This window comes from Chiloscyllium plagiosum, unplaced genomic scaffold, assembly GCF_037043375.1.
Source record: "Chiloscyllium plagiosum isolate Xiang-an unplaced genomic scaffold, Cpla_swu_hap1 HiC_scaffold_30, whole genome shotgun sequence".
NCBI classification, from domain to species: domain Eukaryota; kingdom Metazoa; phylum Chordata; class Chondrichthyes; order Orectolobiformes; family Hemiscylliidae; genus Chiloscyllium; species Chiloscyllium plagiosum.
The window spans coordinates 32,725,924-32,741,253 of NW_028270168.1; the positions used below are offsets into that span (position 1 = coordinate 32,725,924).

Consider the following 15,330-nt stretch of genomic DNA (forward strand, 5'->3'; position numbering starts at 1 on the left):
ACAGAAATTGCTGGAAAGCTCAGCAGATCTGGTTGTATCTATGGAGAGAAATCAGAATTAACATTTCGGATCAAGTGACTCTTCCTCAGAACTCCTGAGGAAGAGCAATTTCTCTTTTTGTTTCTGACTGACAGCATCTGCAGTTCTTTCAGTTTTTATTTAATATTCTGGAGACCTGATTTCAAATCCTGTCACAACGCATGGTAGAATTTGAATTCAGTTTAAAAAATCTGGAATTAAGAATCTACTGTGACCCATTGTCAATTGTCGGGAAAACCCCATCTGGCTCACCACTGTCCTTCAGGGAAGGAGATCTGCTATCCTCAACTGGTCTAGCCTACATGTGACTCCTGATCCACAGCAATATGGTTGAGACTCAATTAGGGATGGGCAATGAATACTCGTCTAGCTAGTGACACACTCATCCTGTCAATGAATAATAAAAACGAAACACTTTGTAAAATAAAACTGGACTGTAAAATTTCTCCAGGCCTTCTATGTCAGACAGAATGGTAATTAATGAATGCCCACTTAGAGTAAAAGAGAAATGATAGGGAAAATATGACACAGCATCAAACAGGAATTTGAATAACTCATCTGAGGCATAGTTTGATGGAATATATCAAGTGAAAGTGTGTATGAAATTAATTAATTAATTAACCTCTTTCTCTTGGAGATGTTTGTGCCCTTACCCATTAAGCTTTCTTTTAAAAGAACTTTCAAAAGCTGTTTGGGGGCAGATGTTCACAGGTAAAGGGACAGCTGGAAAATGGGAAGCCTTCAGAAATGAGATAATGAGAGTCCAAAGACAGTATATTCCAGTTAGTGTGAAAGGAAAGGCTGGTATGTGTAGGGAATGCTGGACATAAAGATATTGAGGGTTTTATTAAGAAAAAGAAGAAAGCATATGTCAGGTATAGACAAGATAGATCAAGTGAATCCTTAGAAGAGTATAAAGGCTGTAGGAATATACTTAAGAGGGAAATCAGGAGGGCAAAAAGGAGACATGAGCTTTGGCAAATAGAATTAAGGAGAATCCAAAGGGTTTTTACAAATAAATTAAGGACAAAATGGTAACCAGGGAGAGAACAGGGCCCCTCAAAGATCAGCAAGGCGGCCTTTGTGTGGAACTGCCGGAGATGGTGGAGATACTAAACAAGCATTTTGCATCAGTGTTTACTGTGGAGAAGGACATGGAAGATATAGAATGTAAGGAAATAGATGGTGACATCTTGAAAAATGTCTATATTACAGAGGAGGAAGTGCTGGATGTCTTGAAACATATAAAAGTGGATAAATCTTCAGGACCTGATCAGGTGTACCTAGAACTCTGTGAGAAGCTAGGGAAGTGATTGCTGGGCCCCTTGCTGAGATATTTGTATCATCGATAGTCACAGGTGAAGAGTCAGATGACTGGAGGTTGGCTAACATGGTGCTACTGTTTAAGAAGGGTGGGAAGGACAAGCCAGGGAACTATAGACCAGTAAGCCTGACGACAGTGTGGGGCAAGTTGTTGGAGGGAATCCTGAGGGATAGGATGTACATGTATTTGGAGAAAGTGAGGGCTGCAGATGCTGGAGATCAGAGCTGAAAATGTGTTGCTGGAAAAGCGCAGCTGGTCAGGCAGCATCCAAGGAGCAGGAGAATCGACGTTTCGGGCATGAGCTCTTCTTCAGGAATGAGGAGAGTGTGCCAAGCAGGCTAAGATAAAAGGTAGGGAGGAGGGACTTGGGGGAGGGGCGTTGGAAATGCGATAGGTGCATTTCCAATGCCCCTCCCCCAAGTTGCTCCTCCCTACCTTTTATCTTAGCCTGCTTGGCACACTCTCCTCATTCCTGAAGAAGAGCTCATGCCCGAAACGTCGATTCTCCTGCTCCTTGGATGCTGCCTGACCTGCTGCGCTTTTCCAGCAACATATTTTCAGTACATGTATTTGGAAAGGTAAGGACTGATTAGGGATAGTCAACATGGCTTTATGCATGGGAAATCATGTCTCACAAACTTGATTGAGTTTTTTTGAAGTAACAAAGAGGATTGATGAGGGCAGAGTGGTGGACGTGATTTATATGACTTCAGTAAGGCAATCACCTAGGTTCCTCATGGGAGACTGGTTTGCAAGGTTAGATCTCATGGAATACAGGGAGAACTAGCTATTTGGATACAGAACTGGCTCAAAGATAGGAGACAGAGGGTGGTGGTGGAGCGTAGTTTTTCAGACTGGAGGCCTGTGACCAGTGGAGTGCCACAAGGATTGGTGCTGGGTCCACTACTTTTCATCAGTTATATAAATGATTTGGATGTGAGCATAAGAGTTATCATTAGTAAGTTTGCAGATGACACCAAAATTGGAGGTTCCGTGGACATCAAAGAAGGTTACCTCAGATTACAACGGGATCTTTATCAGATGTGCCAATGGCCTGAGAAGTGGCAGATGGAGTTTAATTTAAATAAATGCGAGGTGCTGCATTTTGGGAAAGCAAATCTTAGCAGGAGCTATACATTTAATGGTAAGGTCCGAGGGAGTGTTGCTGAACAAAGACATCTTGGAGTGCGGGTTCATAGCTCCTTGAAAGTAGAGTCACAAGCAAATAGGATAGTGAAGAAGGCATTTGGTATGCCTTCCTTTATTTGTCAGAGTATTGAGTACAGGAGTTGGGATATTGCGGCTGTACAGGACATTGGTTAGGCCACTTTCAGAATATTGCATGCAGTCCTGGTCCCCATCCTATCTGAAAGATGTTGTGAAACCTGAAAGAGTTCAGAAAAAATTTACAAGGATATTGCCAGGATTGGAGGATTTGAGCTCTAGGGAAAGGTTAAATAGGCTGGGGCTGTTTTCCCTGGAGGGTCGGAGGCTGATGGATGACCTTATAGAGGTTTATAAAATCATGAAGGGCATGAATAGGATAAATCGACAAAGTCTCTTCCCTGGGGTGGGGGGGGTCCAGCACTAGAGGGCATAGGATTCGGGTGAGAGGGGAAAGATATAAAAGAGACCTAAGGGGAAACTTTTTCACACAGAGCGTGGTACGTACATAGAATGAGCTGCCAGAAGAAGTGGTTGAGGCTGGTACAATTGCAATATTTAAAAGGCATCTGGATGGGTATATGAATAGGAAGGGTTTGGAGGGATATGGGCCCGTTGCTGGCAGGTGGGACTAAATTGGGTTGGGATATCTGGTTGGCATGGACAAGTTGGACCGAAGGATCTGGTTCCGTGTTGTACATCTCTCTGACTCTATGACTGTAGAACTGAATTGTATGGTTTGGCGGCCATCTGAAATATCGGAACAAAGTAGAGAAGATACACACATACCCCCCTCCCTCTAACCTTTGATCTTTTAATAAGCTCACCTGAAAGTCACGAATATGTATTGGGATACTGGGGTAAGCATTCAGAAGTGATTGATACATCTGAATTAACTGACATGAGGGAATACATGGTGAATATGCACTAAAGAATGGGTCTTATATATATATCATTGTCCTGAAGAGTAAGGAAACACATTTTAAATGATAAGACACTGATACATGATCCATCAAGTAACTTTAAAACAATCAAAATTATATTTACGAATGAGGATTAAAAAAAATGAATTTTGGGTTGGGACATTTTAGGGCTAGGAGAGGAATACATAAGAATTCACAAGGTGGGTAGAGGTGAAGGAAAAGCTGGAGAATTTGTTGCTGTACTTGAATGATCCGTAACCAGCTAAAGATGAACCAACGTCTTCAAAGGGTGATGGTACAGTTTCATAGAATGTGGGAGAACTGAAGGGGAAGACTAATAACTTGATACAACGAAAGAGGGAATCAATAAAAAGGGGGAAACCAATAGGAAGATGTTTGGCCTATTTGGAATCCTACCCTCTGCTTCCAACCCACAAGACAAGCATGATAGCAAGTTAATAATTCCACTGTATTTTGTGTAAATATCTCCACACCCTTAGGCTATCTTTCAACACACCATCTCCCTTTTGTCTCTAAACCAGATCAATCCTAGATAGATCTATTAGCTTTACATTAAGTTATCTGCAATATATAATCAAGAAATTTGGGAACCAAACTAGTACCTGAGAAATAAATAGTTTATTGAAAAATTAATTGTGAGAAGTCAAAAGGAGATTTCTTTTTCAAAGTTGGGGTGGGACAGTTGGAAATTGGGGTGCCCTTTAAATCTTGTTATCTTAGTATTCTATTTTGGTATTGCCTGTGTGCCATGAGACTTCATTTAACTGAATTAAAGCAGTAACATACCTTTTACCAGTGTAAACAAAAGAAGTACCGGGTGCTGCACATTCCTAATATGAGTGCAGTCTTCTCCAAAATAAGAAGGATTTGTTCTTAGGATGAATGAAAATTGTCCTTCAAATGAAAGTGGGCAAGGGGCCAATGGTCATCTGACATTATGGGTTGCTGTCATTGACCAAAAGGATTCAACAATTGATTGACATATTTTTCAGTTTCCAGAAATAGGATATTCAAGTTCTCAGGTGCATAAATTGGTACTCATGGGGGTGGAGGGAGTGAAGAGGCTCTTTATCGGGCAGTCCTCAGAGACCTGTCTTCTCCAGATGGGAGATGGACCAGATCAGGAGAAGGAAAACCCAGAGAAAACTTCTCTAACACTTCAACTAGGGAGCAGAATGCTGCCTCCATAACTTCAATAAGACTGACATACTCTGCAGAATCAGCCTGTTTGTTCTCTGGTATTGGTGAATCATCCCTCAATTGTCAATTGTAGACTGTTTGTTGTTTAATTAACTAAAGTTTCATATCTGGACTGTTGCTTATAGAGTCATATAACACGAAAACAGACTCTTTGGTCCAATTCTTCCATCCTAACCAGGTTTCCTAAACTGAACTCATTCCATTTGCCTGCATGTGTCCCATATCCCTCTAAACATTTCCTGTCCACATGCCTGTCCAAATGTCTTCTAAATTATGTAATTGTACTCTCCTCCACCACCTCCTCTGGCATTTTGTTCCATTTATGCACCATGCTTTGTGTAAAAAAGTTGCTGTTCAGGTCCCTTTTAATTCTTTCCTCCCTCACCTTAAACCTATGCCCTCCAGTTTTCGACTCCCCTCCCCTGGGGGAAAAGACCTTGACTATTCACCTTTTTTTTATGTTGACACTCCTGTTTATTTTGTTTTGTTTTTTTAGCAGTGCCCTTCACAAAACAACTCCTGGTTTTTTTTTCTTTTTCTCCCATGATGTGTGTGTGCAGGTGTGAGACACAATTCACCTTATTTATACTTGTCATGATTTCATAAACCTTTATAAGGTCATCCAGCCTCCTATGCTCTGGGTCCAAAGTCCCATCCTATCCAGCCTCTCTCTATAACTCTAACCAGTCCTGGCAACATCCTTGGAAGTCCTCTCTGTACCCTTTCCAGTTTAATAACATATTTCCTACAGCAGGGTGACCAGAATTGCATACAGTACTCCAAAAGTGGCCTTACAATGTCTTGTATAGCTGCAACATGACTTTTTTTTTAATTTCAAAAATATACTTTATTCATAAAATAATTTGATGGTCTGTACAGTTGGATTTCATGCCATACATATGTAAACATTCCATTTCTTTGCATACCGAAACAGAGTAATCATTCCTATTTACAGGTCTGTATGATTACATTTTTAGCTGAGGAGTCAGCAGAGCCCAAATGACTGCGTGGGCCCCCTGTTCTTCTATAGGCAGGCAGATGCTACACGGTGGTCTTTCCCCACCGCGCCTTAGCGGCAGTTGCCCCAAGCTTCAGCGCGTCCCTCAACACGTAGTCCTAGACCTTGGAATGTGCCAGTCTGCAACACTCAGTCGGGGTCAACTCCTTCAGCTGGAAGATCAACAAGTTTCGGACCGCCCAGAGAGCATCCTTCACCGAGTTGATGATCCTCCAGGCACAGTTGATGTACGTCTCGGTGTGCGTCCCGGGGAACAGGCCGTAGAGCACGGAGTCCCACGTCATGGTGCTGCTCCGGACGAACCTCGACAAACACCACTGCATTCCTCTCCAGACTTCTTCTGCGCAGGCACATTCCAGAAGGATGTGTGTGACAGTCTCGTTTCCCCCCCCCCCGCAGCCGCTTCGAGGGCAGCGTGCGGTGCGGCTGAGAGTTCGGGCGTGCATAAAGGATCTCACAGGCAGAGCCCTTCACACCACCAGCCAAGCCATGTCTTGGTGCTTGTTGGAAAGTTCTGGCAATGAGGCATTCTGCCAAATGGCTTTGACAGTCTGCTCAGGGAACCGCTCGATAAGATCCGCCCTCTCCTTTTCCCGAAGGGTCTCAAGGACACTACGTGCTAACCACTTCCTGATGGACAAAGGTGTTTTTCTTCATAAACTTCTCCACGAAGGACAGGTGATACGGAATGGTCCAACAACATGACATCCAACTCCTATACCCAATGCTCTGACCAATGAAGGCAAGCGTGTCAAATGCCAGCTTCACCACTGTGTCTACCTGTGACACCACTTTCAAGGAACTGTATACCTGCACTGCTATGTCTTTCTGTTCGACAACTATCCGGGGCTCTACCATTAACTGTGTAAGTCCTGCCCTAGTTTGTCTTAGAAAAACTCAACTGTCAGAAAATTGTTACCCATTGTCGACTGCCTATTTTAGTCAAATTTGGTCACAAGTCCCCAAAATCAGCAATACTATTTGTTAAGCTTAATTTTATGACCAAAAATCTGTAACATATTTTACAACTTCCTCCAATTATTATTTTTGAAATTAATTGAATTCCACCTCCGTCGGATGGGTGGAAACCGTGCTTTAAAAACTGGTGGAATTAAGGACTTTTAATTTTGAACGTCAACCAATGCAGACCTGCAAAATAAAGATAGTGTCTCTTTAATAGAGAAATGCACGTATGAAGAAATAATGGTAGGTGACCTCATATGAATTAGGTTTATTTAGTATATCTACTTCCATGTTAGTAAAGTATTAAATAATGAATTCTAAATTTGTTACTACAGTAGAATAGTTTTGATGAGGGTATGTTAGTGAGTGAGTGGTTTTAGTGAGGCAATGTTGTATGTTGTGTGAGTGGTCCTCCCTCAGCAGTGGCACTGAGTGGAGCTGTCTACATTATGACGCTGCTGATAGTCAGGCTGTTGCTGGTTGCCTGGCCGGAGACGCCATTGCTGTTTGAAAAGCGAAAGCTGCGAAAGGCTGAAGGAGAAGTGCCATCCTCAAACAGGGCGGCTTCACTCCGCCGTTCTGGAGTTTTTTTTTTACCTTTCCTGACAGGATTGAATAGGGTTAATTTCACTCAGACTAGAGGAGGAGGGGGAGGGGAAGCGCGGAGGTCGGTGGGTTTCCCCAGAGCGCTCGGTCGTTGCCTTCCTGCCCTGCCCTGCCCTCTCCTCCGGTTTTGGTTTGAGTTCGGTTGCAGTGAGCGTGTGTTGGCGGATCATGGCGTGTGGGGCCACACTGAAACGAAGCGTCGAGTTTGACGCGCTGCTCAGCCCTCAGTCTCAGTCCCCGAAGCGGAGGCGGTGTATGCCTTTAACAGGCCCCGGCACTGGGACACCATCGCCCCAGAAGTACCTGAAGACCGAGCCGGCGGCCTTCGGCGGAGAGAGTTCCTCAGCCCATCGACTCACACCAGGTAAAATAACCAGCGGCGGAGCAATGGCAAAGCCAGACAATAGCAATGAAAGTGACGATTATTTTTGGTGTTAAAGGTGCAGCTTCCTGGGGAATTCGCTTAGTCTTTGTTTCGCAATCTGCTTTATTGCTGTTGGACCTTTGGCAGCTCCACAACTAGAAGCTTGATAGGTTACCACCGTCAAACAGGCCCAATTTTGCACACTGTAAAGCTGGAAGTCGTTTTTTTTCAACAGCCATCCGCTCAAAACGGCTGCCATTTTTTTTGAAGCAGGAGGAGGGGTACTCGGCTGCTGTTAAATCTACTTCGGTGAATATTATCTTCTAATATTAATATTTTAATACTCTACAACCTGCCAGTTATTTTGTTTGGGAGAGGGAAAATCTCACCGAGGTCTCCCGAAAACCATGAAGGATTAATTGGCGGAAGTCTTATTCCTTGTATTAAGGCTCGACTTTCGGATGTAACTTCGCATAATGTGTAAACGCAATTCTAATCCTACTCTTAATTGCTACTTCGATTATTTTTGCATTTCCAATCAAGTCTTTATCTTCTTCTGTATTAGAGTGCATTTGTCCAGCGTTTTCAAGTATTAGCCGTCTCAAATCAAGACGATCGTTCAGAATTGAAATTGAAATCGTTTCCTGGCAATCTGCTGTTTTTACTAAACAAATTATGCTCAGTGTTAGTTACATATCTAATGTAATGGAGACTTAAATGCAATCTATTTAAATTAATTTATAAAATGTGTGGGAGGGTAGACTGGTAGCATTTATTTTTGGTGAGCTATCTTTAGATACATTGGTTTTTGAACAAAGATTTTGAAATCAAAATTTCTATTGCATTAATGGAATTAAACATTTTAATCACTGGTACGTTTGGTTTATTGTTTTGAAAATGATATTTTATATTTTGAGAAGTGGATGTTTTATAAGCTAAAATCTGCAGTGGGCTGGACAATACACTCACTGACTAATGTTAGATTTCTGTACTGTTAAATGTGTTTCACATGTTTGCAAAGTAAACTAAAGGCAATTTACTTTTTATGAACACAGAATCTAAAGTGACAGTGCCAAGCTTAGTGGTTGTGCTTATATTGATTAGCTGCAAGATGCTGTGCTGCAGGGCATTTTGCCTTTAGTTTAAATCTGCAACAAGCTCTCCTGATCTAATATGTACTGAAATCTGTGACTGTCTCATGCTGCAAAATTGAGAGAAGTGAATGTGAACCACTAATAGGCCATTTAGCTGATCGCATCATTTTTTTAGTAGGCATAGCTGTCATCTTCCCACACCTCAAATAGGTGGTCAGTCAGTTCAGAGTGATCTTTATAGTTGGGGTGGAGAGGAGTATGTGAGGATTTAGCTTTAATGGAGCTGAACGTTTACTCTGACTGAATTGACTCTGCTTGATGCTGATACGAGTTATCTACAACAAAATTAATGTTTCTTAGAACTGGTAACCCTTCATAAACATTGTTTTTGTGATCTGTTCTGGAAAGAACGTAATTTGGATATTTTGCAAATATCACTTGAGAATCCGTGCATGCCAGTGCATTAAATGTTAATTGCATCACATTCATATATCAATTGGCATTTAGATATTTTTGAATCAGAGGTCATTCTCTTTACAATCTAATTTTACCAGAGTCAAATAAACCAAGTTTTTAAACATATGAAGTTTTGAGGCCTGTAAAGCCTACAGCTTCAACAGTGCTTAAAGCTTGACACCATCCAGGACACAGCAGCCTGTCTGGCACCTCTTCCAATGCTTACAATCAACAGATGCTCTGTAGAAATTCACCAAAGCTCCTTCGGTAAAACTTTACAAACCTGTGAGCGCTATCATATAAAACAGGAGTAGCAGATAGTTGGGGACGTCATCTACGTGTTCCCCTCCAAGCCACTCCCCATCCTGAGTTGGAAATCTATCACCATTTCTTCAGTGTTGGGTCAAAATTCTGGAACTCTCTCTAATGGCATTTTGGGTGGACCTACAGTGCACAGACTACAGTGGTTCAAGAAGGCAACATACCATTACCTTGAGCAACTAGAGCTGGGTGTCTTTGGCTGGGACAGCATTTATTGCCTAATAGTGAATTTTTAAAAAATGTAATTGCTATTGCTTGCAGTTGAGATTGGAAGAAGCATTGGTGGTTCTGATTTGGCAGAGGGGTGGAACAGAAGCTTCAACAATCCCATAAACCTGTCCTATCGCACTTTATTCCATCTCGCAGGTTAAGATGTTTTCTATGCTTTAATGCAGATTTATGTCATGAAGTATTATTGGTGATGGATTTGTATGTGAAGATTATTTTGGGTTTCAAATATTCATTTGAAGAAACAGCTTTTAAAATTCCATTGTTTCAGTGTTACTTATCATGGAAACTTTTGCTCCATTTGTTTCCTTTTGGCACAGTTACATTTTTTGACTTCAGAGGGTCAAGTACCTGGTTTGAGAAGTGTGTGTATATATACAGTTTTCAAGATCACAATGCCTACCTAGTAACTTCATAGTTTCATCTTTCAAAATTAAAATCCCCATGCTGGTGGAAAAATCAGATCTTATAAAGATAGGCGAAGATGGTGATGTAGTGGTAATATCACTGGACCAGTAAATCCAGACCCTTAGGCTAAATTTATTGAGACTTCGGTTTGAATTCTGCTATGACAGATGAAATTTGAATTCGATAATGAGGTGGAATTAAATTGCCTAATGGCGTGACTGCTTAATTGTCATAAATCATGAATGAGATGGATTTTTAATCTTTTTAGGGAAGGAAGTCTGCTATTTTTACTTGGTCTTACCAATATGTGAACCCAAACCTCCAGCAATGTGGATGACTGTTACTGCCCTCTGGCAAATAAATGCTGACGTTGCCAGTGATGTCCGGGGGCAGTGGGGTAAAATGCTATATCAGTGACTTGCAGTATCAAACTGACTAAAATTATTTTCTTCTAATTATTAGACATGATCATTATAGGCTTATGAAGCACCATGCTGTACTGGCTTTCAGTTTTCATCCATTCAGAAATTCAGTAGCACAGCAAGAGGCCGTTTGGTGCATCATGTGTACTGCAGGAAAGAGCCATCTAATTTAATCCTATTTCAGCACTTAATTTGTATGATATGGTACTTCACGTGTATGTACAAGCATTTTCAATTGAGGTGATTTATATCTCCACTGTGTTGCTATTATAAAAATCTTCAAGAAGAGAATATGGAAAATTAAAGTTCATGGTAACAGCAGCGTGGACAGTAATGTATTATGCATAAACAGGTCCTTTGTCTGTCTGTCTGTCTGTCATTGTGAGCACTGGCCTTTTACAGTTGTCTTCAATGACTTAGATGAGGGAAGTGAGTGTAAATCTTTGAAGATGACAAAGGAAAATATGTTGTGGAGAAGATAGAATGATATAAGTTGAATGAGTACCATAAACCTGGCAGAGTATAATGAAAGGAAAATGTGAAATTTTGGCAACAAAAATTAAAAAGTCCAGTATTACTTAAAAGGAGAATGATTGATTGCAGAATTGAGTTGCAAAAGGATTCAGTTCAGGGTGCATCATTCTCAAAATTGGTATGCATGTATATCACACAATCAAGAAGGCTAATGGGATGTATTCCTTAGAATTGAATAAAAGTAAGGATGCTTTGTTTTGTTTGCACTGGGCATTGAGATCGGATCTCAAGTTGTCTCTGTAGTTTTGGTCTCCTTATTTACAGAAGGATGCAAATGCATTGGTGTCAATTCAGAGGAGGTTTACTGGATTGGTAGCTCGAATGTGTGGGCAGACTGATTTCTTCCACTGGCACGAAGAAGAATAAGAGATGACTTGATTTGAAGTATAATATTAATAATCTTCTCGTAGCACAGTGGTAGTGTCCCTACCTCTGAGCTAAAGAGTTAAAGTCCCACCTGCATTGGAGATGCATGAAAACATGTCTAAGCAGCTTTATTAAAATAACTGTAAAATCAAAAATAGCTTTGACGAGGCTATTCCTGTTGTGAATAGGTCCAGAACTAGGAGGGAATCATGTTTTAAAAAAGTTGCATTTTTAAGATTCCAGATGATGAGAAATTCTTAAGAGGATCTCTCCACTTTACAAGGTGCTGGAAATGGCATTTTGATTTCCTTGTCTACGTCTGCCTTAAATATTCAACGTTTATTGGTAGATTGTTCTAAATTCTCATCAATTAGTCATGATCTTATTGACACTGCTCTGCCATTCAATGTGCTGAATTTCAACTTCTAATTCATGCATTTGTATTACTGGGTTGAAAACTCATTTGAAATTCTTGAACAAACCAATATGGAACAATTCTAACAGGAGTTTAATTCATTTGAAACACCAGCATGAATAATAATGCCAGCTATAGGGCTCCTGTGCAAAGTGGTGGTGTTCTTAACTCTGAACCAAGAGTCCTGGGTTCATATCTCTCCTACTCCAGAGGCAGCATTTCATCTCTGAACAGGTTGAGAAAATATCTCCATTTCCATGTGTTGCCCCTAAAGAAGAGTGCTGAGATAATCTCTCTGAAACTTTATATTGTTTTGAAGAAAATCTGCTAATGGTTCAAAAAGATTTAAATGGATAGAAATTGGGGAGTAAAAGATCCTAGATTTTCTTTGCATAAAAAAACTACTCTTTGTAAATTAAATGTTATATTGGGAAAATATCCTTATGCTAATTATTTGGGAGTGTTTCTTCTCTCCATCTTGTATTAGCCATTTTGGATGAGTAAATTAATTTGGAAAGGATATATTATGGTGGTCTTTTTGAGGTCCCTTAAGCTCCCTTCAGCTTGCAGGATGCTGATGACTTTCCTGCTTAAACATTGTTACTAGGTATTTGTCCTGAGTGGTTGGTTCAATTTGTGAAATTTTTGTCTAACTTCTGGGGATGCTCTCCGTTGTGATACAAATTGCCTTGTGTGCTCTGATCAGGTGAAGCCATGTTGCTCAGCAACATTTATGAGGCATTTGGATGGGTATATGAATAGGAAGGATTTGGAGGGATATGGGCCGGGTGCTGATAGATGGGACTAGATTGGGTTGGGATATCTGGTTGGGTTGGACTGATGTTGTACATCTCTGACTCTGTTTCAATGAAAGTTTGCACCTTTTTAATATCAGTATGGCGGAAGGCTTAGTCTGGCCACCTCTCTCTGTGAACTAAGTATTTGTTTAGAGGATATATACTGTGTGGTAGAGATAAATGTGGAACTTGCCTATTTCCATTTTAAAAAATAATGTAATGTTTGCGCATAGTAGGTAAATGTAGATCTGAACCTTCTTTAAAAAAGAACTAAAAGATTGCAACCAGTTTCATTTCAAAATTTTAGAATGAATGATTTTGATTAATTTGAAGTTTATTGTGCACTCCTTCAGGTTTTTCTCTTTTGGTTCTTAGTACTTTTTATTTTCTACTCCACTTGTTCAGAAATGTTATCATACATCTGGAGCCTGGGCCTTAAACCTGGACCTTCTCGTCCAGAGTTAGGGACACTACCAATGCACCTCAAGCGCCGTTACAAATTTTGAGTCTATTGTTTTAACCATTTGGCCCACAGCTACAGCCCATTAGTTCTTAGTATTATATATTCAAATAATTTTGGAACAAGGATAGACCAATCAACTTTTTGAGTTTGTTCCGCCATTTAATTAGGTTGTGACCAGGTTCTCCTGTCTCCATTTGTTTTTGCTCTCTTCACAAGAAATTTAATGGTCTGAAGTCCGATATTTAAATTACCATCATATCCAAATTTCAGATTTTTGTAATTTCAATGGTAAGTTTTTTTTTAAAGTTTGTAGATAAAATTTATTTATCTACAGTATCAAAACGCTTTTACATCATTTTGGTTTGGATCAATTCTTGGTATTCTAAAATAGAGAATACAACTCATTGTGAACTGTCCTCTCTTAATACAACACTTTCAACCCTAGTGTAATTTTGTTGAATTTACACTGTATTCCTAGTTATACAGCATGGAAACAGATGCTTTGGTCCAAGTTTCTCTCAAACTAAACAAGTCCCACTCTGTGCGAGTTTCTTAGGAGTGTGTCTTGGATCCAACCAACTTTAGCTGCTTCGTAAATGATCTTCCCTCCATTGTAAGGTCAGAAGTTGGGATGATTGTGCATTTAACGTTCAGCATCATTTGTAACTCTTAAAATGCTGAAGCAGTCCATATTCAAATTGAATAAGATCTGGATAATAGCTGGAAATGTGTTGCTGGAAAAGCGCAGCAGGTCAGGCAGCATCCAAGGAACAGGAGAATCGACGTTTCGGGCATAAGCCCTTCTTCAGGAAAGGGCATAAGGCCTGAAGAAGGGCCTGAAGAAGGGCTTATGCCCGAAACGTCGATTCTCCTGTTCCCTGGATGCTGCCTGACCTGCTGCGCTTTTCCAGCAACACATTTCCAGCTCTGATCTCCAGCATCTGCAGACCTCACTTTCTCCTCAAAGATCTGGATAATATACAGGCTTGGACATTTATGCCACACAAATGCTAGGCATTGACCATCTCTAATAAGACACTCCTCCCAAAATTAATAGCCTTTGCAGTTTTGGGCACCAGATCCCAAACTATATTCCAGATGTGGCTCTGTTAGGACAAAGGATAACTTCCATTTATTTTTGAATTTCAATTTTCTCATTGATGACCAAGATCCCTTTTGGCCTGTTCTGATTTCTGTTGCCATAGTTGAGCTTTGGTTTTTGTTTGCTTGCACACCTGAATACTTTTGTTACTCTGCTCCTAATCTTTTGCCTTCAGAATTTTAGTCAGTCGTGGAGCCCATGTGGTGAACTATCTATTGTAGTTTTGAACACTTACCTAGAAACACCGAACAAGAGTAGGCTATTGAGCCAGAAAAGCCAATTGGTTCATTGAACATGATCATAGCTGTTTAAGCACTACAGTATCTTATCCACATATCCCCATAACCCCTTACCCCACTGGTAACCCACAAGGTTTCAATTTCCACTTTGAATATACTTAAATACTAAATTTTCACAACTCCCTGGAGTTTCAAAAGATTCACCACCCTCTGAGTAAAGAAACATGTCACCTCAGTCCTAAGTGGCCAATTCTCCTCAAGGTCAGGCCAAAAGCAACATTTTGCTTTCATTTACCCTGTCATCTCTTTTTTTTCTTCTTTACATATTATGTAAGCTTTAATGAGATCATCTGTCAACTCCAGAGAATATAGACTCCGTTTACCCAGTCTTTATTCATTGGATAATTTTGCCATTCCAGAAACAACTCACTGATTTTCATTGTGCTGCCTCTGTGGCAATAATATCCTGACCGAGATCAGGCCAAAATTGTATATAGTAGTCCAGATGCAGACTAGGAGGTCAAGCAGCATCAGGAGAGCCAATGTTTCTGGCAGGACCCTTCATCAGGACTGAAGGGTCCTGCCTGAAATGTCAACTGTCTTGCTATTCTGATGCTGTTTGATCTGCTGTGCTTTATTTTTTCAGCTCCACGTTCTATTGACTCTGACTTTGCAGCATCTGCTGTCTTCGCTATCTCCAGGTGCAATCTAATCAAACTCCTATATAATTGAAACAAGACTTTTCTACTCCTGTACTCAAATCCTCACTTGATTAAAGGTTAGCATTCCATTAGCCTTTATTATTGTTGCTGCACCTGTGTTTTAGCCTTCAGTGCATAATTAAGGGCACCCAAGTCCCATTG

General features: G+C 40.6%; 1 protein-coding gene across 1 annotated transcript in view; it reads left to right on the forward strand.

Annotated features, from left to right (window-relative positions):
• Nucleotides 1-7,147: 7,147 nt before the first annotated feature.
• akirin1 (akirin 1) overlaps nt 7,148-15,330 on the forward strand; it is a 35,871-nt gene continuing 27,688 nt past the window's right edge. The window contains exon 1 of the mRNA XM_043717812.2: nt 7,148-7,622. Coding sequence (XP_043573747.1) covers nt 7,427-7,622 — 196 coding nt within the window. The 5' untranslated portion in view covers nt 7,148-7,426. The remainder of the gene's footprint in view (nt 7,623-15,330) is intronic.